General features: G+C 35.9%; 1 protein-coding gene across 2 annotated transcripts; it reads left to right on the top strand.

Moving 5' to 3' along the window:
* The first annotated feature begins 447 nt into the window (after positions 1 to 447).
* On the top strand, positions 448 to 24,991 carry Gm10302 (predicted gene 10302). 2 transcript variants are annotated; one of them, XM_017312412.1, is made up of 6 exons: positions 448 to 644; positions 3,495 to 3,786; positions 11,857 to 12,669; positions 14,204 to 14,431; positions 20,068 to 20,191; positions 24,237 to 24,991. In XM_017312412.1, the coding sequence occupies exons 1-6, from the start codon at positions 448 to 450 to the stop codon at positions 24,989 to 24,991; spliced, it is 2,409 nt and encodes an 802-aa protein (XP_017167901.1). The 2 variants fall into 2 exon arrangements, with proteins under 2 accessions (XP_017167901.1, XP_001479019.1); XM_001478969.2 differs by having other exon boundaries at positions 24,087 to 24,991.
* Positions 24,992 to 27,205: the final 2,214 nt, after the last annotated feature.

The following is a 27,205-nucleotide window of genomic DNA, read 5'->3' as shown; positions in this document are numbered from 1 at the left end:
GTGTAATAAAGTATACTGTATGTCCTCAGTAGCTCCAGTTTTGATATTACTGGATGTCTCACTGTGAATAATGTGATACAATCCACTGACATCATTTCTAACTGTGTTCACATAATCAGATTGTTGAAACTTTTCAAGGACTAAATTTGAACACAGGGGCTTCCTTCCACAGATTCACAAACATGAATGATATCATGGAGACTGAGTATGAATTATCCTCCTAAGTATTTACCTACATGTGTTTATTACATGGGCTGTGGACACCAGTTGCAGAAGAAAGTATTTAAGTTTCTTCCAGGGCTCAGGAGAAACCTGAAAATAAAATGAGTCATGAATATGCAATAAACCTCACCTTTGCACAAAGAAATAAAAGCTGGTAGAAATCTGATGTGCTGATATGCATGGCACTTCAAAATCCGCACTGCCCAAGTTTAAGGCAGGAAAAATATGTTCATTTTCATGGGAGTCTTCTTCCTCCTTAATATTACACTTCTCATGGCCAATTTCATTGATCCCAGGTGCTTTTGGAGAATAAATTTGGATGAAATAACGGATGAATATTTGGGATTATCTTGTACTTTCATCCTGGCAGCAGTTCAGACACCCACTGAAAAAGATTATTTCAACAAGACTCTTAATGTTCTGTAAGTAAATTTGTATTTTAAATTGAAATGAGAACATCAATATTTCTTCAGTGCTTTGAGGATGAAGATTAGGCAAATTCTTGAGTCTTCTGTCCTGGTGCTAAGTCTGAAAAACAACCTTAAATCTTTTACAGATTTAATCCAATTTTCTCCATTTAATTAATCCAGTGGAGGTTTTGTTTTTCCTCCAGGTGGCTTCTAATATAAAGGTTGGAAGCTTTGGAATAAAGGAATATCTACATTGATCTTTAACATAAAGCCCTCCTTTTGATACTTTATATTGCACTCTAGACAGAGATGACTTATTGAAATTGATCCTTTAATATTGCATTATGTTTTATCCAAAGTACATGTAAATAAATGGTCATGAATTCTGCTGACAGTCCTTCCATAAGTCTGCTGCTCCAGTAATATTCATGGCACATATAGTTGTCAAAAACTGTACATACATACAAGCTTACTGTCTCAAAGTCATTGTATGTGGTCACTTATTCACTTCTAAACCTTCATCAGTTTTGGAAAGAGAAGATACCTGGACTCAGAAATTCCTATTTCATATGAATGCCTTTGTATGTATATGAGCAAGGAATATTTTGCTCATTAGGGGTCAAGACTTCGAAGTATTTTAAAAGATAAAGTCCAAGAGCACTGTGGCTTCGTACTTCACACTATTTATGTACATTCACTGGCTTTTATGTTTTGCAAAGTTCAATTGGGCACTCTCTCTTTAGAGTAAACCATATTTGGAACATATGGAATCCAATGATATGATTACATTCTTTGAATAAGCAGGCTATCAATAAGAGTGGTGACTGCTTATTTCACTTATCACTGGCATGGGTGACAATTGTATTGTGGGATAGTTGGAATGTTTGAGGACAGTGTTACAGGAGCTTTCTATTAGTTTTTTGTCATTATTTAAGAAAAATGTCTTCTCCATTCATGTATGAGTTGGTTAATCTCTGACCTTTTAAAATATCTAAATCTTGTGGGACTTATTTCAATAATTTTAGTAAATATTAGTGCATATGTTACCAACTTGGTATCAATACCAATTTTTGTGGATTGCTGATCATTGTTTTAAAACACAGCCTTTAGAAAACTAGGCTACACAGACATCTTAAGTAACTGATGTTTCCTAAATTTCAGTTATAGGTAGTAGTTTGAGCATTGCACAACTTCTACTCTCAAATTTATTTTGTATATTAGTAAAACATTAATTGAGATTTGTGTGTGTGTATGTGTGTGTGTGTGAGGTAGTAAAGAATAATAAAATGACCTATTTTATAGGGTATAGAATGAAAACACAAGAGTTGTATAATTTTTAGTGAAAGACTGTATTTACTTCACTCTAATCATTAAATATGTAGGTGTACATATATTGTTCATTGATAAAATTATATGAAATGACAAGGATAAAACAGGAGATACTATTTTTTTCATAAACATAAATGAAACCAATGTGGTATTATTCCATTCCCATGGTCTAGTGGTCCACTTTTTTTTTTTTACAAATACAATGAATATATCATATAAATTTACACAAAAAAGCTCTTCTATATTATAAGCATATAATACTGGCATATACAAATATCACGGATATTTCCTTATTTTCCTAGTTCTCAGTAGGATACTAGTACTGTTTTAGTGTAATGACAAAGGTTGTCAAAGATGTTTCCTAGAAATTAATTTATAATGAATAAAATACCCAGAGTGAATATATCACATTTCTTTGCAATTAGGAAGTAGGAGAATGATACATTAGTGGTGGGACAAGCCCTTAATCTCTGCACTAAACACCTGTCACTGCTGCATATCTGTGCATTTGAATTGAGGATAGTCTACAGGAAAGTATCTTATAGAACATTTGGATGTATTGCAATCTTATAACCTAAATAGTCCTTGCTCAAATACATACAAACTTATATATTGACATGTATCAATTACCAAATTCATTTTTGATATTTGAATTTAATTAAAAATAAAACTTTAGAAAATATTTTATTTCAATAAAAGATTGAAAAAATAACAGCATGAGGATAGATATGAAGGGATGTGTCAAGAATTTTGACCTCTAATTGTAAATGATTATAAGTACAGGAATCAAATGTTGCTGAAGAGAGAGACCGTTATGCATTAATAAATCATGGTTTCATTTATTTATATATTTATTTATTTATTTATTTATTTCTCTCTTTCTTTCTTCCTTTTTTTCTTTCCTTCTCTCTTTCTTTCGTTCTTTCTTACTTTTTTCTATTTTCTTTTTCTTTTCTTTCTTTTTTTTTTTTTGAGATAGGGTTTCTCTGTATAGCTCTGGCTCTCCGGGAACTCACTTTGTAGACCAGGCTGGCCTCAAACTCAGAAATCCACCTGCTTCTGCATCCCAAGTGCCGGGATTAAAGGAGAATGACACCACTCCTGGCTATGGTTTCATTTCCTTAACCAATTCAGTTAATTTCACGAGAAAATATCATGAACTCAGTGGCTCTAATAACAAATACATTTATTGCTCAATAATTTCAAAATGAAGACATGATCAGAATTACTGTTTTGTCAATATCTGTGGTTATCTCTTTTCCTTCTGATCAAGCACTCAAAAACAAAAATGGAAATTATCTCTGTGGATGAGGTCAATACCATCTCTTAATTATGGGACCAACACTGTCATAAATTTTTAAAGTGCTTTCTATTTTCCAGGTCCATCTGTCAATCCAATCTTATAACAAAAGCCATTTGTTCCCGTCTTTAGATGTCAGATGCAGAAACTTCCAGTATAGTGTAGTGCTTCTATTGAGTACAAATGCTCATGTATAATCATCTGTCCATAATAAACACTGTATTCTTTTACAGAAAAACAACTAAAAACCACAAATATGCTTTGGCATTGGTGTTTGCAATGGATGAAATCAACAGAAATCCTGATCTTTTACCAAATATGTCTTTGATTATAAGATACACTTTGGGCCTTTGTGATGGAAAAACTGTAACACCTACACCATATTTATTTCATAAAAAAAAACAAAGCCCTATTCCTAATTATTTCTGTAATGAAGAGACTATGTGTTCATTTCAGCTTTCAGGACCCAAGTGGGATGTATCTTTAAGTTTCTGGATGTACCTGGACAGCTTCTTATCTCTGCGTGTGAGTTATCATTGGCCAGGAATTCTTAACATCATGTATTTTGGGGGGACTTTGATAGCTATTAAGAAAGTTAATGGATGTGGTTGGACTTATGCTTATGTCAATCTAGGTAGTTCCAGGATACTTACTATTTAGAAACATGATAGGACTTCTGCTAGAGGCTACCACCAGAAGTTGACAAATACCAGCACGGAGGAATAGAAGAGGCCATGGAGAATTGAGTCTGGCATGATGGAAGAGAGAATCTTACAGCCTTGACTGACTGTCAGTCAGAATGCTTCATTATTTATACCAAAATCAGCAAGCAGAGATTGGTTCATGCTGTTCCAAAACTTAGAGCTTATTATTTCTGTCCCCAGATAGGAGTTATCTTCATCTTGGTCATAAGATTAAATTATCATTGGTAAACTATGAAATAACAGAATTATGGTCACGTTATAAGTTTAGTCATCAGAGATAAACTGTGATGGAACAGAAATAAATTTTAACAACATTTTCTCTATAACTTACCTTTTAACTATCTGGAGTATTTTTTTTGTAAAGGCATAAAATACCATTCTTAATCTGGCAACTCATTACATTTCAGTAGTACTAGAAAGGATGAAAAGCTCCAAACCGGTCTGTGGAGTTAGTCATTTGACTACCTGTGATTGTATGTCGAACTATTAAAAGTCAGAATTTAAATTGACATTAGATCGCTGGCAAAAATTTCACACCCATAGTGCTATACCTTTAATAAGTCATTTTCTTTAATAATATGATGACATTATTAAAGTAATTAATTTAAATTATTATATTATTATCAGTATATAATATTATTATAAACCTTGTAGAATTTATTGCTATGTTTCATCTTGTTTTTTTTTCTTTTGCTTCCACACCGTAAGATACAAGATTAGAACTTCACAAGTGAACTTTTCTAAGAAAGAGGAGTTATGGGGTTCCAATACCTTGTTCTTCCATATTTTTCCATATGAAAAATTTTGCATCATTATAAGACACTTTTTTTTGGTATGATCCTTAATTTCTTTCTTTCTTTTTTTATTAGGTATTTTCCTCATTTACATTTCCAATGCTATCCCAAAAGTCCCCTATTCACCCATTACCACTTTTTGGCCCTGGCATTCCCCTGTTCTGGAGCATATAAAGTTTGCAAGTCCAATGGGCCTCTCTTTCCATTGATGGCCTACTAGGCCATATTTTGATACATGTGCAGCTAGAGACAAGAGCTCCGGGGTATTGGTTAGTTCATAATGTTGCTCAACCTATAGGGTTGCAGATCACTTTAGCTCCTTGGGTGCTTTCTCTAGCTCCTCCATTGGGGGTCCTATGATCCATCCAATAGCTGACTCTGACCATCCAATTATGTATTTGCTAGGTCCCTGCATAGTTTCACAAGAGACAGCTATATCAGGGTCCTTTCAGCAAAATCTTGCTAGTGTATGCAATGGTGTCAGCATTTGGAGGCTAATTATGGGACGGATCATGGATATGGCAGTCTCTAGATGGTCTGTTCTTTTGTCTCTGCTCCAAACTTTATCTCTGTAACTCCTTCAATGGGTGTTTTGTTCCCAATTCTAAGAAGGGGCAAACTGTCCATATTTTGGTCTTCATACTTCTTCAGTTTCATGTGTTTTGCAAATTGTAACTTATTTCTTGGGTATTCTAAGTTTCTGGGCTAATATCCACTTATCAGTGAGTACATATCATTTGAGTTCTTTTGTGATTGGGTTGCCTAAATCAAGATAATGCCCTACCAGTCCAACCATTTGCCTAATAATTTCATAAATTCATTCTTTTTAATAGCTGTGTATTACTCTATTGTGTAAATGTACCACATTTTCTGTATCCAATCCTCTTTTGAGGGACATCTGGGTTCTTTCCAGTTTTTGGCTATTATAAATAAGGCTGCTATGAATATAGTGGAGCTTGTGTCTTTCTTACTAGTTGGAACATCTTCTGGATATATACCCAGGAGAGGTATTGTGGGATCCTCCGGTAGTACCATGTCGAATGTTCTGAGGAACCAACAGACTGATTTCCAGAGTGGTTGTACAAGCCTGCAATCCCACCAACAATGGAGGAGTGTTCCTCTTTCTCCACATCCACGCCAGCATCTGCTGTAACATCAATTTTTGACCTTAGCCATTCTGACTGGTGTGAGATGGAATCTCAGGGTTGTTTTGATTTGCATTTCCCTGATGATTAAGGATGTTTAACATTTTTTTGGTGTTTCTCATCCATTCGGTATTCCTCAAGTGAGAATACTTTATTTAGCTCTGAGCCCCATTTTTTAATGGGGTTATGTGATCTTCTGGAGACCACCTTCTTGAGTTCTTTATATATATTGGATATTAGTCCCCTATCTGATATAAGATAGGTAAAGATTCTTTTCCAGTCTGTTGGTGGCCTTTTTGTCTTATTGACGGTGTGTTTTACCTTACAGAAGCTTTGCAGTTTCCTGAGGTCCCATTAGTCAATTCTCGATCTTACAGAACAAGCCATTGTTTTCTATTTAGGAAGTTTTCCCCTGTGCCCATATCTTCGAGGCTTTTCACCACTTTCTCCTCTATAAGTTTCAGTGTCTCTGGTTTTATGTGGAGCTCCTAGATCCACTTAGATTTGACCTTAGTACAAGGAGATAGGAATGGATCAATTCGCATTCTTCTACATAATAACCACCAGTTGTGCCAGCACCATTTGGTGAAAATGCTGTCTTTTTTCCACTGGATGGTTTTACGTCCCTTGTCGAAAATCAAGTGACCATAGGTGTGTGGGTTCATTTCTGGGTCTCCAATTCTATTCCATTGCTCTACTTGTCTGTCACTATAACAGTACCATGCAGTTTTTATCACAATTGCTCTGTAGTACAGCTTTAGGTCAGGCATGGTGATTCCACCAGAGGTTCTTTTATCCTTGAGAAGAGTTTTTGATATCCTAGGTTTTTTGCTTTTCCAGATGAATTTACAAATTGCTCTTTCAAATTCCTTGAAGAATTGAGTTGGAATTTTGATGGGGATTGCACTGAATCTGTAGATTGCTTTTGGCAAGATAGCCATTTTTACAATGTTGAGCTAGGTAATCCATGAGATGGGAGAACTTTCCTTCTTCTGAGACCTTCTTTAATTTCTTTCATCAGAGACTTAAAGTTCTTATCATACATATCTTTCATTTCCTTAGTTAGAGTCATGCCAAGGTATTTTATATTATTTGTGACAATTGAGAAGGGTGTGGTTTCCCTAATTTCTTTCTCAGCCTGTTTATTCTTTGTGTAGAGAAAGGCCATTGACTTGTTTGAGTTAATTTTATATCCAGCTCCTTCACTGAAGCTATTTATCAGGTTTAGGAGTTCTATGGTGAAATTTTTAGTGTCACTTATATATATTATCATATCATCTGCAAAAAGTGATAATTTAACTTCTTTTCCAATTTGTATCCCCTTGATCTCCTTTTGTTGTCAAATTGCTCCGGCTAGGACATCAAGTACAATGTTGAATAGGTAGAGAGAAAGTGGGAAGCCTTGTCTTGTCCCTGATTTTAGTGGGATTGCTTCCAGCTTCTCACCATTTACTTATCTGTTGGCTATTGGTTTGCTGTAGATTGCTTTTATCTTGTTTAGGTATGGGCCTTGAATTCCTAATCTTTCCAAGACTTTTATCATGAATCGGTGTTGTGTTTTGTAAATGCTTTCTCCTCATCTAAGGAGATGATGATGTGGTTGTTGTCTTTGAGTTTGTTTATCTAATAGATTACATTGATGGATTTCCATATATTAAACCATCCCTGCATCCCTGGAATGAAACCTACTTGGTCAGGATGGATGATTGTTTTCATGTGTTCTTGGATTTGTTGAGCGAGAATTTTATTGAGTATTTTTGCATCGATATTCATAAGGGAAATTGGTCTGAAGATCTCTACCTTTGTTGGATCTTTCTGTGGTTTAAGTATCAGAGTAATTGTGGATTCATCAAATGAGTTTGGTAGAGTACCTTCTACTTCTATTTTGTGGAATAGTTTTGCAGAACTGGAATGAGGTCTTCTTTGAAGGTCTGATAGAACTCTGCACTAAACTCATAAGGTCCTGGGCTTTTTTTTGGTTGGGAGACTATTAATGACTGCTTCTATTTCTTTAGGGGATATGGGAATGTTTAGATCTTTGACTTGATCCTGGTTTAACTTTAGTACCTGATATCTGTCTAGAAACTTGTCCATTTCATCCAGGTTTTCCAGTTTTCTTGAGTATAGCATTTTGTAGAAGGATCTGATGGTGTTTTGGATTTCTTCAGGATCAGTTGTTATGTCTCCCTTTTCCTTTCTGAATTTGTTAATTAGGATGCAGTTCCTGTGCCCTCTAGTGAGTCTGGATAAGGGTATATCATTCTTGTGGATTTTCTCAAAGAACCAGCTCCTCATTTGGTTGATTCTTTAAATAGTTCTTGTTTCCATTTGGTTGATTTTGCCCCTGAGCTTGATTATTTTCTGCCATCTTGTCCACTTGGGTGAATTTGCTTCCTTTTTTCTAGAGCTTTTAGGTGTGTTGTCACGCTGCTAGTGTGTGCTCTCTCCAGTTTCTTTTTGGAGGCACTCAGAGCTATGAGTTTCCCTCCTTCAAATGCTTTCATTGTGTCCTAAAAGTATGGTTATGTTGTGGCTTCATTTTAATTAAACTCTAAGAAGTCTTTAATTTCTTTCTTTATTCCTTCCTTGACCAAGGTATCGCTGAGAAGAGTGTTGTTCATTTTCCACGTGAATTTTGGCTTTCCAATATTTATGTTGTTACTGAAGTACAGCCTTAGTCCATTGTGGTCTGATAGGATGCACGGGACAATTTCAATATTTTTGTATCTGTTGAGGCCTGTTTTGTGACCAGTTATATGGTCAATTTTGGAGAAGGTACCATGAGGTGCTGAGAAGAATGTATATCCTTTTGTTTTAGGATTAAATGATCTGTAGATATCTGTTAAGTCCATTTTTTTCATAAATTCTGTTAGTTTGACTATGTCCCTGTTTAGTTTCTGTGTCCACGATGTGTCCATTGATGAAAGTGGTGTGTTGAAGTCTCCCACTATTATTGTATGAGTTGCAATGTGTGCTTTGAGATTTACTAAAGTTAATTTAATGAAAGTGGCTGCCCTTACATTTGGAGCATAGATATACAGAATTGAGAGTTCTCCTTGAAGAATTTTAACTTTGATGAATATGAAGTGTCCCTCCTTGTCTTTTTTGATAACTTTAGTTTGGAATTCAATTTTATTCGATATTAGAATGGCTACTCCAGCTTGTTTCTTCAGACCATTTGCTTGAAAAATTGTTTTCCAGCCTTTTACTCTGAGGTAGTATCTGTCTTTTTTCCCTGAGATGGGTTTCCTGTAAGCAGCAGAATGTTGGGTCCTGTTTTTGTAGCCAGACTGTTAGTCTATGTCTTTTTATTGGGGAATTGAATCCATTGATATTAAGAGATATTAAGGAAAAGTAATTGTTGCTTCCTATTATTTTTGGTTTTAGAGTTGGCATTCTGTTCATGTGACTGTCTTCTTTTTGGTTTGTTGAGGGATTACTTTCTTGCTTTTTCTAGGGTGTGGTTTCTGTCCTTGTATTGCTTTTCCTCTGATATTATCCTTTGAAGGGCTGGATTCGTGGAATGGTTATGTGTGAATTTGGTTTTGCCTTGGAATGCTTTGGTTTCTCCATCTATGGTAATTGAGAGTTTGGCTGGATATAGTAGCCTGGGCTGGCATTTGTGTTCTCTTAGTGTCTGTATAACATCTGTCCAGGATCTTCTGGCTTTCATAGTCTCTGGTGAAAAGTCTGGTGTAATTCTGATAGGCCTGCCTTTATTTGTTACTTGACCTTTTTCGCTGACTGATTTTAATATTCTATCTTTATTTAGTGCATTTGTTGTTCTGATTATTATATGTCAATGGAATTTCTTTTCTGGTCCAGTCCAGTAGGCTTCCTGCAGGTTCATGGGATTCTCTTTCTTTAGGTTTGGGAAGTTTTCCTCTATTATTTTGTTGGAGATATTTGCTGGTCCCTTAAGTTGAAAATCTTCATTCTCATCTACTCCTATTATCCGTAGGTTTGGTCTTCTCAGTGTGTCCTCGTTGTTCCGTATTTTTCCACATGAAGATGTTTAAATCATTATAATCGCTTTTTTTTGAAGTTATATTTTATTTATTTATTTATTTATTCCATTTTTTAATTAGGTATTTAGCTCATTTACATTTCCAATGCTATACCAAAAGTCCCCCATACCCACCCACCCCCACTCCCCTACCCACCCACTCACCCTTTTTGGCCCTGGCGTTCCCCTGTACTGGGGCATATAAAGTTTGCGTGTCCAATGGGCCTCTCTTTCCAGTGATGGCCAACTAGGCCATCTTTTGATACATATGCAGCTAGAGTCAAGAGCTCCGAGGTACTGGTTAGTTCATAATGTTGTTCCACCTATAGGGTTGCAGATCCCTTTAGCTCCTTGGGTTTTTTCTCCTAGCTCTCTGGCTAGGAATTTCATAAATTCATTCTTTTTAATAGCTGAGTAGTACTCCATTGTGTAGATGTACCACATTTTCTTTATCCATTCCTCTGTTGAGGGGCATCTAGGTTCTTTCCAGCTTCTGGCTATTATAAATAAGGCTGCTATGAACATAGTGGAGCATATGTCCTTCTTACCAGTTGGGGCATCTTCTGGATATATGCCCAGCATAGGTATTGCTGGATCCTCCGGTAGTACTATGTCCAAATTTCCGAGGAACCGCCAGACTGATTTCCAGAGTGGTTGTGAAGCAAATTCACCCAAGAGGAGTAGAAGGCAGGAAATAATCAAACTCAGGGGTGAAATCAACCAAGTGGAAACAAGAAGAACTATTCAAAGAATTAACCAAACGAGGAGTTGGTTCTTTGAGAAAATCAACAAGATAGATAAACCCTTAGCTAGACTCACTAGAGGGCACAGGGACAAAATCCTAATTAACAAAATCAGAAATGAAAAGGGAGACATAACAACAGATCCTGAAGAAATCCAAAACACCATCAGATCCTTCTACAAAAGGCTATACTCAACAAAACTGGAAAACCTGGACGAAATGGACAAATTTCTGGACAGATACCAGGTACCAAAGTTGAATCAGGATCAAGTTGACCATCTAAACAGTCCCATATCCCCTAAAGAAATGGAAGCAGTTATTGATAGTCTCCCAGCCAAAAAAAGCCCAGGACCAGACAGGTTTAGTGCAGAGTTCTATCAGACCTTCAAAGAAGATCTAATTCCAGTTCTGCACAAACTATTTCATAAAATAGAAGTAGAAGGTACTCTACCCAACTCATTTTATAATCGCTTTTTAAAGTGGACAAAATACCATTCAATCTAACTTCATTTCTATATATTTTCCTCAGGATGTACAACTTATGAATCCCAATTATTTTGCACCAGAATTACCTGGGTATATATTAAGAACAGTTTTTCTAATCCAATTTGCTGCTAACACTTTTAGGCTGCAAAATCTAGTTTACATTTTTACAAATACTTTGATCTTATTGTCTGTTTCCTGGGGAGGCACAGAGGCAGACATTGCCAGAGTAATTCAGAACAAAACCTAAAAAGAAGATCTTGGCAGCTTTATGTGAGTCACAACATCTAGTGTACAATATTACTTTCAAGTAGGACAATATAAAAATATCTCTTCCAAATGCTGTATCAGTATTATGTACAGGACTCTACTCTTCATTTTAGTAGTTTTATGGATTATGGCATGAAAGTCTTTTTAATAAATATTAATCAAATATCCCCAAATTGTAAAAGTATAAAAATCCCTTCAAACATTTGAAACAGAGATATCAAGACTAAAACTGAAAGACAGAAAGGCAGTCATTATAACATCTGAATACATTTGTAACATCTTTGTCAAACAGCTATGCTTGCTGTTCCCATCAGAACTGGATGTGCCAGGCTTCCACGTTTGCTCATTTGAATCAGAGAGAAAAAGTCACAGGTAATCAACTGTTTGCAGGTAAATATGATTACAAGTGTTTTTACATGCACCACACCTCATGCTGCTCTCTGTGTTTTAGATCCTTCAGCTTACCTATGGACCTTTCTATTCTATCTTCAGTGATGATGAACAATATCCCTATCTCTATCAGATGGCCCCAAAGGACACATCTCTAGCATTGGCAATGGTCTCCTTCATACTTTATTTGAAATGGAACTGGATTGGCCTTGTCATCCCAGATGACGATCAAGGAAACCAATTTCTTTTAGAGTTGAAGAAACAGAGTGAAAACAAGGAAATTTGCTTTGCCTTTGTGAAAATGATCTCTGTTGATGATACTTCATTTCCACATAAAACTGAAATGGACTACAACCAAATTGTGATGTCATCCACAAATGTTATTATCATTTATGGAGAAACACGCAATTTCATTTATTTGATCTTCAGAATGTGGGAACCTCCCATTTTACAGAGAATATGGATCACCACAAAACAATTGAATTTCCCTACCAGGAAGACAGACATAAGTCATGGCACATTCTATGGATCACTTACTTTTCTACCCCACCATGGTGAGATTTCTGGCTTTAAAAAGTTTGTACAGACATGGTTCCATGTCAGAAACACAGATTTATATTTAGTAATGCCAGAGTGGAACTATTTTAACTATGTAAGCTCAGCATCCAATTGTAAAATACTGAAGAACAATTCATCTGATGCCTCATTTGATTGGCTAATGGAACAGAAGTTTGACATGACCTTTAGTGAGAATAGTCATAACATATACAATGCTGTGCATGCCATAGCCCATGCCCTCCATGAGATGAATCTGCAACAGGCTGATAATCAGGCAATAGGCAATGGAAAAGGAGCCAGTTCTCACTGCTTGAAGGTAAAAGTTTCTTCTATTGGCCGAGGTTTGGTATCTTCAATTGCATAGTTGTTTAGAGTCTTTCAGATGCCCAGACATAAAGAAATAAGAAATATTTTCCAAAATAGATAGGTTTCCCGAACATTTTACCTTAACAAAAGCAAATCTATAGATTGTTATGAATGTGATTGAAAAAAGAAATCACAGATTAGCAATGAAAATGTTTGGTTTTATACAGAGCAAACAAATATCTATTAGCATGCCCCTTCTAATATTGGATATAAAAAGTCTTTCCTCATTAAATTTCTCCATGATTAGAAGATGAGTTTTTATTTATATTTGTCAATTATATGGAAATCATTTGGAGGAATTATTTTCATTAGTGTAATCCAGTGATTCTGCAAAGAGTGTAGGCTCTGGAGAACATTCTGGGTTTTCTGAGAGTAACTAAACAAGAAATAGTGTTGGTATTCATTTCTGTCTGTAGAAATATGTTTATATGTGTGAATGTATGCTTCTCACTGAGTATATGTATATTTTCTACTCTTTCTGTGTATCTGCATTCATATTTGTGTTACTTTCAACATATATGTTTATCTCTCTGTATGAAAGTGGAATTGAGCAACAATTATTTCTATGTAGGAATTTCTTTCTATAAGTGTTTGTTTATATATGTGTGTATGTTTCTTTGGGGTTTTGATAGAGTAGGTTTCATTGTGTACAATGTATGTATTTTGTAAGTGTTTATAAGTACTTATATGGATTTGTACCTGCTTTACTATGTATGTGTCTGCCTATTTCTTTGTACTTGGCAAGGCCTTTGCCTTCCTTTTTGTCTTTAGGTGTGAATATAAAACTCTCTGTGTGTCAATATTATTCATGGCTGTTCCTTATATATTTATACCACTCCCCGTGTTTTGCTGTCAGCCTCCCTCCCTCTCTCTCTCTCTCTCTCTCTCTCTCTGTGTGTGTGTTTGTGTGTGTGTGTGTGTGTGTGTTTGTGTGAGTGTGTGTGTGTATGTCTGTATGTCTGTATGTGTAGTTGTATGTGTGCCAGTGTATTATTTTGTGTGATTTCATATCTGTCTTTTTATTTGAGTGGATATGATTGTCACTTATGTGAATGAATATTTACATATGTGTGTCAACATGTACGTATATTTGTTTGTAAATGAATGTATAGATGTATTATATGTGTGACATGGAAAAGATGTGAGCCACTCTAGGTGTCTGTGTGTATATTCGTGTGTTTGTGTGCGTGTGTTTGGTGTGTGTGTGTGTGTGTGTGTGTGTGTGTGTGTTTGTGTGTGTGTGTGTGTGTGTGTGTGTTGCATACCTGTGTTTGGATCTGCATTTTTCACTGTGTTTGGAATTCTTCACTGAGAAAACTGAAATTCTTGTAATATTCTGATAATTTCATTTATGCAATTGCATTTGTTGTAATTCCTCTCTTCCTTTCTTTCTTTAAATACATTTGCCTTTGCTATGAAATCAGAATGAATTTTATGACTTGAAGGAATGATACATACATTATAGTGCAATGCTTGTATTTTAGGTAAACTCCTTTCTAAGAAGGACCTGCTTCACTAATCCTCTTGGGGACAAAGTGTTTATGAAGCAAAGAGTAATAATGCAGGATGAATATGATATTATTCACTTTGGGAATCTCTCACAACACCTTGGGATTAAGATGAAGTTAGGAAAGTTCAGCCCATATTTACCACATGGTCGACACTCTCACTTATATGTAGACATGATTGAGTTGGCCACAGGAAGAAGAAAGGTAAGTGTGTGCTAGCTTACTGGTTTATAATACAGAGCAGTAAACAGTGTCAGATGAATACACGGCAACACATTGAAATGAACAATTTAGTCACATAAGGAACCAATTTCTAGTCTCCTGTATGATATTTCATTTTTCAGTTTTCACATTTTTACCAATTATTTGAAGATTTCAAACATGCATAAAATATACCTTTGTCATACCAGAACCATTTTTTGAAATTTAATAAATGAAAAAAACCTGTTTTTCACCAGTTTGATATTCTTTCCTTTAAATTAAACAAATTTTTCTTCACATAATTGCTCTAATGAAACAGTAATTTCCTCCCTTACCTTAAACTACTGGAACAGGTATTGGTATGAAATAGGCTAATGTTACAGTTATGAAACACCAGTAGTCATAATTGCTATCCCTTGTCATTATATCCAAAAGTGTTTACCATATAATAAAAGGACATTCAACACATTCACTAATGAACACAATTACAGAAAATCATATTCATAGAAACAAGACTTTTTAGTAAATTTAAAGATTCCATTCACTCTTTTACATAAGATGACCACAAGGTCAAAGGAACCTATAGACAGCACTAGAACAACAGAAAAAATAAAGGTTATTAACACACCTCAAGTACAGCAATAACAGCAACCAGACAAAATCATCAAATAATTTTCAGTTATAATTGAACTTTTTTGTTAACATTCTCTAAATGAAATCAAAGACAACAAAACTGGATTTTTTTAAGACATTCCTAAGTTGCCTGCAGAGGGTAGGAAGACACATTCATATACAAGAGGAGAACTTTTCTTTATTAAAAAATGGAGGAAAACAGTATAATGTTTAATAAGAGGGAAAAAGGTAATTCAAAAACAATATATTTGATGGATATGTGTGGAATAATTCTTTACAAAAACACCTACCAAAAGAACACCACACACAACAGAAAGATCATTCTCTGAGAACAGGGAGATTTTTTAAAATTTTAATTGTTTTATTGATTGAAAATAACTTGTATTTCTCACATAATATATCCTAATTACAGTTTCCATTCCTTCTATTGGGATATGAACAATTGTCAGTTTTACTGGCAAATATATCATAGTTAATATGCCTATTTCCTTTCCTTATTATCAGATCCTCTTTATGTCACTCATTAGAAAATGACAGGATTCTATGAGAGAATAATAAAATACAACAAGTTTAAACAAATCTAATCCATCATAATAGAACAAAATTTTCATAACACATTCTGGTACCTAGACATATGAAATTGAGCTAGATGAAAAGACCACGAAATACTATTTCATACCTCATACGAATAGTAGTGAATGAAGCATGAGTTAGTGATAGACAATTGAGTGACAGTTATTCCCAGTTTAGTACTAAGAATATTTTATTTTGAAAATATAATTCTAACTGTCAATTTGACAATCAGAACATCTGGAACTACTGATATAAATTATTTATTCCACATTTGCATGTGAACAAACATAAGAAGAAGCACCTATAAACTATTAATGTCAAACTGCAAAAGGAATTCCTTGGACAAAGTGATGTTATATATAAATGGGAATTCTACACAAACACCCTGAAATAGACTGTCCTTTTCAAAGCCAGCCAAAACATAAAAATCTGGTAGTCAAACACTGTTGGTACCTTCTTTTATCACTGATTAACCATAGCATAATTACCAAATACAAGGGACAGTAGGAAAATTTTTGTGACTCACAAATGCCCTGTTCTCCTACCTCGAAATTAATCTTATATAAACTGAATGTACTCAGGACAATGTGAAAATATAATCACATTGATATTTGAGCCCAAATGAGACCAACTCATTGATTCCACTTGTCTATTCAATCTATTGTAGACAGGATTTCTTGAGGTTTGTGGGATGAGACTAATTCTCAGCGTTGCTTGCAAACTAATCAGAGTTAATACACCTCCACAACTGCTGATAATCCTGGCTTGCTCATTCTTTTTTTCTACTTTGGATTTTTGTCAACTCTTTATCATTCACTCTGAAAATTGTTATTTTTGGAGCTGTGCTACTTATAAAATATTTAGGAAGCACTACATGGCAATAAATGAGTGTTAGATACTCCTCATATGTATCTATGTGGCGCAATGCATGAAAATATAAGTATCATTAATCGCAGTATACTTTAATACAAGTTTATATAATATTAAATATATGTATATATATATATATATGTATACACACACACACACACACACACACACACACACACACACACAAATTTATTATTTTTTACCTTTGTGCCTTGAATAGGGCCTGATATGTAGTACGGCTTTTATGGGGAAAATTTGCAATCATATTCCTAACATTCAACTGGTATAAAACAGACTAAAGCCAAAAAAAAAATCAAAAACAGAAAAATCAAAACAAAACAAAACAAAAAACTATATTTATTATCAGGCTGTCATGGAACTCATTCTGTAGACCATGATGGCCTCAAAATCAAAAATCTGCCTGCCTTTGCCTGCCAAGTGCTGGGATTAAAGGTGTGTGCCACCACTGCCCAGCTGCCTTTGACTTAATAAAAGTAAGACATATAAAGCCTTTACAAAAAAATAAAAATAAAAAATAAAAAAATACCTGCTCTTATTTTACTGTTGTTTATTATATTCTTAGAGTTGAAGATTGAACCTAGTATGTGTTAGGCTAAAAGCTACCCATGAATTATACTCCCATTTTTATTGTGATTTTGCTATTTGTGGCTTTTTTCAATTTTTTAAATAGGAGATTTAATTTATTTACATTTCAAATGTTACTCCTTTACCCTGTTTCCCTTCCACAAAGCCACTATACCATCCCCCCTTACCCTGTTTCTTTGAGGATGCTCTCCCACCCAACTACCCACTCCTTCCTCAGCACCTAAGCATCCCTCTACACTGGGGCATCAAGCCTTCACAGAACCAAAGGACTCCCCTCCAATTGTTGCCAGATAGGAAACTTTAACTCCTTCAGTCCTTCCCCTAACACCTCCATTGGGGTCCCTGTACTCAGTTCATTGGTTGAATGTGAGCATCCGTATTATTTCCATTAGACAGGAACAATTCTGGGTTAAAATTTTGTGGATGTGTGGGTGGCCCTATTCCTCAACTGGGGGCGGGGGGGCATGTATAACCTCTGGTTATGGTATCAACAGATTCTTCCTCCCGATTCTAGGATATTTCAGCTAATATCATCCCTGTGGGTTCCTGGGATTCTCTTGATTTCCTGGCATATGGGACTCTCTGGTTGCTACCCAAAGAACCCATCCCTGATTGCTATACACCTCTGTTCAATTTCCTGACCTGTGTACACATCTTCCATCTTCTACCATACCTGATTCTGCTCCTATTTCCCCCCTCCCCCTGTTTCCTTCCTCTAAGGGAGAATTTATTTCAGGGATGCAAGCATACTTCAATATATGCAGTTCCATTAAATGCAATAAAAGACAAAATATAGAATTACATTGTTTTCCAAAAGCCTTCAGAAATGGCTCTTAGACAACTCCAACATTAATTCAAAGATAAAGAAACAAAAATAGTGATAGAACAGCAGGAACCTATATTGATATTAGGACATTTTATTTCACAAAACTATTCACAATACTATAATACATGCAGAGAAAATTTTATCTATGAAAGTCAGAAAAAATGTCAGGTTGTTTTTGTGATTCATGTTTTCATCCAAGCACTTTAGAGACAAAATCTGAAAATCTCTGTCTGTTTCTTCCGAGTCTACCCTATATTGTGAGTCCAAAACAGCCATGTGTGATATGGAGACACTACCTTAATATAAATTATCATAAAGTACAAAAGTATGCAGACTTTCCATACTCCAACACAAAATAGTCTTTCAAATATAACAAAGGGTTAATATACAGTTAAAAAAAATGATGGGAGCCAGGCATGTTGGCACATACCTTTAATTCCAGCACTTGAGAGGCAGAGTCAGGCAGATTACTGAGTTCGAGGCCAGCCTGGTTTACAAAGAAAGTTCCAGGACAGCCAGGGCTATATAGAGAAACCCTGTCTCGAAAAAAAAAAATAAAGAAAGAAGGAAAGGAAGGAAGGAGGGAGGGAGGGAGGGAGGAAGGAAAGAAAGAAAGAAAGAAAGAAAGAAAGAAAGAAAGAAAGAAAGAGGGGAAGAGGGGAAAGAGGGAAAGAGTGAAAGAGGGAAAGAGTGAAAGAGGGAAAGAAAGAGGTAAAGAGGGAAAGAAAGAGGGAAAGAGGGAAAGGGAAAGGAAGGAAGGAAGGGAGCAAGGGAGCAAGCAAGAAAGAAGGAAAGAAAGAAAGAAAGAAAGAAAGAAAGAAAGAAAGAAAGAAAGGAAGGAAGGAAGGAAGGAAGGAAGAAAGGAAGAAAGGAAGAAAGAAAGAAAGAAAATGATGGACAGGGGAAATATATTCTGATATTTGATGGGAAAGTGTAAGACCCTTTTCAACAATATCAAAAATATAGAAAGAATTCTTCAAATCATCAATTAACTTTAAACAATCTAATATTTATCCAGCTTTTTCCAATATGTGAAGCCACTATAGAGCATTTTGACGTCATGGAATACTCCATATTCAAGGTCGCTACGGATTAATTTATCATCTCCAACCATATTAAACCAGTGTCTGCATACTCCACTATTTTTATATACATTTTCTCTTGCTTTGCAACAGTAATTTATTTGAGGTCATATTTGTTATCTGTGACTGAAGGATATATTTTTTCCTATTACAAATTTCTTCAAATACTAACTTGCTTCTCTGTTGATTTAATTAAACTTTGATAATAAGGAAAGTGAGGAGGAAGGTGTGACTTGACATATGCCTTATAGTTATAGAAAGACGGGTGTGGATATCAGGAAAAGAACTAAAGAATAGATTTTTTTCTTTATGATAAGGCAAGGCAAAATCTTTTAATATCAGTTTCCCAGAACATTTTTCTGATTCTCCCATTAGTGGAAAAACTGCCAACATTACTTTAGGCTGTTTTTTTTTTTTCCAAGAGATCTTAAAAGAACACTACTTACTGGATCAACTGTCCACAGTAAGATGGGCATTCTTATATCAATTACCAAAGAAGAAAATGCTTCAAAGATATGAGGACAGGCTAGTGTTGGCTGAGAAAATATTTCAATTAAGTTTCCTCTTTCCATAGCACTTAGTACCAAGTTGAAAATACTTAACTAAAAAACATCCGGTTGCAACTTCTGTAGTTTTCACATACAGCTCAATATCAGCTCTTTTTCCTAAATTACTAGACACTCAGATAATATGCAACATTTCTTCAATGCATTTCCAATATTCAGTTCTGGCCATTAAATAATGGACATTGTAAAATGTCAATCAGGGGCCTGGTGGTGGTGGCACACACCTTTAATCCCAGGACTTGGGAGGCAGAGGCAGGTGGATTTCTGAGTTTGAGGCCAGACTGGTCTACAAAGTGAGTTCCAGGACAGCCAGGGCTACACAGAGAAACCCTGCCTCAAAACACACTCACAAAAAAGACCAAACAAATAAATGTCAATCAGATTGTGTGAATGAAATGAGCTTATTGAAATCTTAAAGTGCTAATCTAAAACATAAAAGAACCTTCTAAAATTCGTTACCAATATGTGTGTAATTTTTCTCAGATGCCATCCTCTGTGTGCAGTGCAGATTGTAGTCCTGGATTCAGAAGATTATGGAAGGAGGGAATGGCAGCCTGCTGTTTTGTTTGCAGCCCCTGCCCTGAAAATGAAATTTCTAATGAGACAAGTGAGTGTTTGCTGCTCTGATATATTCTGAAGATATGTATTTCTCTTCCATCACCCTGGAATAATGAAGTCAGCTAAAAGGCAACTGCAGATATAAAGTATATTACTTATCAAATTTACTACTTGTAGATACAAAAATCCTTAACAAAATGTTGCAAAAGCAAAGAAACATGCCTGGAGCCTTGACCCACATAGTGACTCATTGAAAATTCATGGAAGATTTTATTTCACAAATACTTTAGAAAATATAACTGCAATTTGCAGGAATACTGCACAAGATTTTCCAAACAGATAATCTATTATAAAACTACATGTACATTTAGATTTTAGTCACTAATTTTGTTAGTATTGATTTACTCATATTTCATGAATCTATCTATCCTAAATATGATTATGCACACCATGTACATATAAGAGCCCATGAAAAACTGAATATTATATTTAATCTACTGGATTAGATCATGAGATGACTAGGTGCAAAATCCATGTTCTCTGTAAGATTAATATAGAAGACAAAAGTATTTGCAAATTTATGAAAAAATGCTAAGTATGCGATATTAAGAGGGCCATGTTCAAACCCAGATGTAGTAAGAATCCAGGATGTAGGGGATAAGAGTTGACCTGTCAATTGCAATATACCATGAGAGTCATATTCATTATATTACATACTACACCCATTATTAAAATAATTTTTTAGGGTTGGCAAAATGCAATAAGTTTATGGTTACCTTTTCAAATATTTTGCCTTTCCTTCTACATAATGAATTAAAATTCTTAAAAGACATATTATGCCTGTGAGACAGTTAAACAGTTAAATCATTTGTTGCTAAGGCTTACAGTTTGAGTTTATTCCCATGATGCATGGAGTAAAACCAAGCAATCTACTAAGTTGTCTTTTGAAGTCATACATTTTAACATATACTGTACTTGAAAACAAATTTAAAGTATACAAAATTGTATTAGATGTAAAAAAATTAATATGTACATCAAAATTTAATACAAAAATTCCATAAAATATTTTATTGCATTATTTGCTTAAGTGTGTGGAGTGGATAACACATATACAGGTGCACATAAGAGCAAATAATACTGCTGTCATTAAATTTATATTTATTTGTGAGATATCTGTCATGGGTACTGGGATCTGAACTCAGATTCTCTGGTAGAACAACATATTCTATTTATATCTAATCCACCTTCTTAGACTCTTAGGCAACTTATCAAATAATATCTGTCCACAAATGCATTGTTGTAGATGAGAATTCTGAAAACCAAGGAAGCACATCAACATTCTTTGAAATGACTTGTAAATTAAGTGCAATTACAATCACTGTTCATGTTGTTACCGAGTTGGGGATTACAATTTCAGAATGGAGTATAATTGCTTAACACAACCTATCTGGGTTACCACCCTTTCCAGAAGATTCCTTTGTTATTTTGCTGATTCTGTATCACAACACTGATTTCATCCTTGATTCTCATATGAATGAAGGTGAGGAAAGAATTAAAGTGCTCAGCTTTCCATATGAAGAAGGAATCAAGGTGAAGGAACTTTTAGTACAAAGTATCTACAGAGATATTTTTCCTTCAGTGCTAAAATTAGTGCACATCATGAACAATAACCAGAACTTTTGACTAATTATTGCCAGATGAGGAAACATCTTAGGGCTTATTTCATTAATATTTTCTACTATTCAAACATAAACATTATATTTCCTCTCATATCCCACCTTCTTATATGACTTATGACAGGAATCACTTAAATACAATAATGCAATATCTACCTTCACATGAACGCACATATATACATACAGCCTACCTGTTCAATTTTGTGTTGTTTCTGTGTCAACAAGTTTGAGCTAGTAAATTCTCCAGCAGCTATTATACAGCTTTTCCCAGTAGAAGTCAGAATCTCAATGTGTCATAGGGAATCAATTGATAAAATAGTCACTGATCTCAGAAAACAGTGAGTATAGGGTTTTGTATTTATAAAATATACCCAACCACATTGTGGTTTATGAATGTATCTTCTCTGAAATAAATAATCTACTTGATGTTAACATAGAACTAAAAAAATGGCTTAGGAAATCTTAGCTTTCTGATAACTTCTTTTTTATTTATTTTTTACATTTCATATTCCATTACCCATCCCCCCATACACCGACTGAATACTCCACATCCCACACCTTCTCCCCAACCCAAACTCTTCACGTTGAACCCCCATCCCCCACACCACCTTATAGGAACTAAAAGGGGGCCTGGGAAAAGAGGGGGGAGTGAGGACCCATGTCCAGCTAGAATTCCACTTATGCCCTGGACAGGCAGACTAGGGAGGGTTGCCAGACACTTTCCATTCAGCTCTGGGTGGGCATCCAAGCCTCTGACTCACTCAACAGGGGATGGACAAGGGGCAGCCCAACCTGGAGGCCCTGGGGCAACACCCTGTAGCCCAGGGGTTATGGGAGTGAGGGAAGAGGGAAGTCAGGTTCCCACACTGGCAAGAGTGAGCACAGCCTTGATGATGAGAGACTGTCTATGCCTTTAGAGCTTTATTTTACAAAGTCCAAGAGAACGAAACAATGTGGGAGAGAGGAAGGGGGTAGAAAAAAAGAGAGAGTAAGAGGGAGAGATTGAGAGGAGAATAAGAACAAGCAAACAAAGGAGGGGGGGGCAAGGAATGGCCAAACAACCCCTTTAAAATATGCTATCTTTTCTGTTGCTAGGTAACTGGGGAGGAGTTTAGCCTGAAGGTCAAAAGCTTGGGATATTGCCTACATGACTTCTAGCCTTGTTTCTCTTGTGGGGGCTGTAGTGGAAGGTAACTTAGGCAGGAGCCAGTGTTCCAGGACCATGATAGAACTCCTTCCCTTCTCTGTAGGTAAATTATGACCACTGAATCCCAGCTCGACTGGAGACCAGCCTGTCTGTGCATAGACCAATGCCCCACACCACCTGTCTTCTAAACTCCCTGGGGCCTTCAGTCTTTGAGGGTTAGGTGCACCTTCTGTGAATGAACACAAACCCAGAAGCCCTTTACTGTATTGGGGGACCCATACCAGCTGGTGTATGGTGTCTGTTTGGTGGTACATTGTTTGAGAGATTTCTGGGGTCAAGATTAACTGAGACTGTTGGTCTGCCTGTAAGATTACCTTATCCTCAACTACTTTCAGCCTTCCCTAATTCAGGAATTAGTTGCTTCTGTACACTGGTTGGGTGCAAATAACTGTATTTAGGAGGGTAGTAATGATAGATGCTTTTTGTGAGTGCTCCAGGGCCTCAGTAAAATGTGAGGCAATAAGACCTCCTCTTGACCTAGATCCCACTTTGGGCCTGTCATTGGACTTTCTTTTCCTCAGGCTCCTCTCCATTTCATCCTTGCATTCAGACAGGAACAATTATGGGCTGGAGATGTGACTATGGGATGGGAATCCCATCACTCACTTGATGTCCTGTCTTCCCGCTGGAGGTGGGCTCTTTAAGTTCCCACTATCTACTGTAGTACATTTCATCTAAGGTCTCTGACCTCCCAAGTCTCTGGTGCATTTTGGTGGGTCCACCCACCCTCCTATTACCTGAGGTTGCCTGTTTATATTCTTTTTGCTGGTCCTCAGAGATCGGTTCCCCTCTCACCTGCCCACACACCACAAACCCCTTTCAAATAACATCATAAATGATTCAATGAAGTTAAGTATACAAAGAACAAATTGCTTTGTTTTATTTCATTTAAATCTTTATGAACATTATGAATTGAAATCAATGCTCGGCAACAGCATCCTTCACATTACATATCAGCATCAAAGGCAGCATTGCAAGGCTTCTTTCATTACCCTTACTTGAATTACCTTGACAATAAAATTTCTGAAGCAGACCTAACTAAGCTTTCCTTTGGAAATCAGATATGGATCAATGTGTGAATTGTCCAGAATACCAATATGCCAACACAGAACAGAACAAATGTATTCAGAAAGGTGTCACCTTCCTAAGCTATGAAGACCCCTTGGGGATGGCACTTGCCTTAATGGCCTTCTGCTTCTCTGCATTCACAGCTGTGGTACTTTGTGTCTTTGTGAAGCACCATGACACTCCTATTGTGAAGGCCAATAACAGAAGCCTCAGCTACCTATTACTCATGTCACTCATGTTCTGTTTTCTGTGCTCCTTTTTCTTCATTGGCCTTCCAAACAGAGCCATCTGTGTCTTACAGCAAATCACATTTGGAATTGTATTCACTGTGGCTGTTTCCACAGTTCTGGCCAAAACAGTCACTGTGGTTCTGGCTTTCAAAGTCACAGACCCAGGGAGAAGATTGAGGAACTTCCTTGTATCAGGGACACCCAACTACATTATTCCTATATGTTCCCTACTCCAATGTGTTCTGTGTGCAATCTGGCTAGCAGTTTCTCCTCCCTTTGTTGATATTGATGAACACACTCTCCATGGCCACATCATCATTGTGTGCAACAAGGGCTCAGATACTGCATTCTACTGTATCCTGGGATATTTGGCCTGCATGGCACTTGGAAGCTTCTCTCTGGCTTTCTTGGCCAAGAATCTGCCTGACACATTCAATGAAGCCAAGTTCTTGACCTTCAGCATGCTAGTGTTCTGCAGTGTCTGGGTCACCTTCCTCCCTGTCTACCATAGCACCAAGGGCAAACACATGGTTGCTGTGGAGATCTTCTCCATCTTGGCATCCAGTGCAGGGATCCTTGGATGTATTTTTGTACCCAAGATTTATATCATTTTTATGCGACCAGAGAGAAATTCTACCCAAAAGATCAGGGAAAAATCATATTTCTGAACAAATATTTAGGAATTCTGTCAAATGTAAAGTTGGTACATACCCACCAAATATTGGGTTATAGTGCATGTGTCTAGTTTTAGAATCACTCTCACTGGTTGCTCTAGTGATATCAGGAAGTATCATATCTACTGAACTTCCCTACAGTGTCCATAAAATCTTGCACTCATTCACTTTCTTCATTTTCTCTCAGAGAACTAAACTCTCTAATTATTACAATTTTATTCTTTATTTTGCTTTCATGGAGATGGCCCTCTGGTAACAGCCAAAAAATGTTGATAAGGCAGTTGAATCCACCACTTTGTGTAGAAAAATGAGATCTAGGAAGACAGGGTTACACATAAAAACCATCTACCAAATCAAATAATCAATGAGAAACACAGACTAACTAAATAATCAGCAAAGATGAAATCAGAACATATTTTCTGACTTCCAGTAAGAGCACACACATAAGAAAATACTTACTTTTTTCATCTGTTCTTCAATCTACTGGCCAATAGTCTAAGGAGGAAATGTTCCTTTTCTGCTGTCAAATAAAAATATATTATATCCAACAATGATCAGAAGCCCAGGGACTCTCTGGATGAATTGGGAATATTGGGAAGAAGCTGAGGAGGAGGGTGACCAGCATTCTCAACAAACCTGGACAAGCAAGATCTCTCAGACATTGAGCCTCTAACCAGAGATCATACACTAGCTGATGTGAAGCCCCCAACAAATATGCAGCATAAGACTGCCTGGTCTAGCATCAGTGGGAGAGACACACCTAACCCCAGAGAGACTTAAGTCTCCAGGGATTGGGAAGGGCTGGGCGTTGGGGAGGTAGGGATATCATCTTGGAGATGGGGGAGGAGTTGTTAGATGAGGAAGAGTCAGGGGGCAAACCAGGAGGGGGATAACCACTAGACTGTAAAAAAATATTGAATAATAATAAATAAAAAATACAATGAAATAAGCTTGTAGCTATGTCAACATGCTATTCATATTGTAGTTATGGAAGGGATAAGTAAAACTACTGACATTTGCATGAACCTAATTTCTTTCAGAGATTTCCCTCTGTGTGCAGTTCTGATTGAGGTCCTGGACTCAGAAAATTCTGGAAAACAGAATGAGAGCCAGATGCTTTAATTACGCTGCTTTCTAGAAAATGACATTTTCAGACAATTGAGTGTTTGCGGCTACACTAAATATTTCACATTTATTAATTCTCATTATATAAAGGGAAACCAAATGGGTCTAAAATGCATTAACAAAACAATCACTTCCCTAAGTCAGTCTTCATAGAAATATGATCATTAGCACTGTCCCTTTAAGGAACACATTCTTCATTAACATCTACATTTTACTCATTGAAAATTCGTGGAAGATGGCATTGTTTCAAGAAAGATTTGATATTCAAACTCCCGTTTAATGGATTCTTCACAAATGTATTCTTTTTTAATTTTTTATTATTTTATTAGACATTTTCTTCATTTACATTTCAAATACCATCCCCTATAAACTCTCACCACCCTGCTCCCCAACCCACCCACTCCTGCTTCCAGACCCTGGCATTCCCCTCTACAGGGGCATATAATCTTCACAAGATCAAGGGCCTCTCCTCTCAATGATGGTAGAGTATCCCATCTTCTGCTACATATGCAGCTAAACACATAAGCTCTGGGAATACTGGTTAGTTCATATTGTTGTTCTTCCTATAGGGTTGCAGACCCCTTCAGCTCCTTGGGTACTTTCTCTAGCTCCTTCATTGGGGGCCCTGTGTTCCATACAGTAGATGACACTGAGCATCCACTTCTGGATTTGCCAGGCACTGGTAGAGCCTCACAAGAGACAGCTATATCACGGTCCTGTCAGAAACTGTTGCTAGCATAGGCAATAGTGAATTATAAAAGCTTATAAAAACTTACCCTTATATGATATATATAAATATTTAATATAAAATTATATAAATATATACTTCTATAATTATATAATTAAAATATATAATATATAAAATTATAATATACAAATAATATAAATGTATAATAGAAAATATATATAAACATATAAAGACTTATATACAATATATACAATATATATACTAAAGTCTTATATAGAATATATACACATTTAATATAAAAATAATATAAATATATAATTATTTAACTATAATATATAACATATAACCTATATAAAGTATAATATAGAAATAATATAAATATATAATAATATATA

Source organism: Mus musculus, chromosome 7 (assembly GCF_000001635.26).
Source record: "Mus musculus strain C57BL/6J chromosome 7, GRCm38.p6 C57BL/6J".
NCBI lineage: Eukaryota > Metazoa > Chordata > Mammalia > Rodentia > Muridae > Mus > Mus musculus.
The sequence above is the reverse complement of the archived record's forward strand: the minus strand, read 5'-3'. Positions and strand labels throughout refer to the sequence as shown.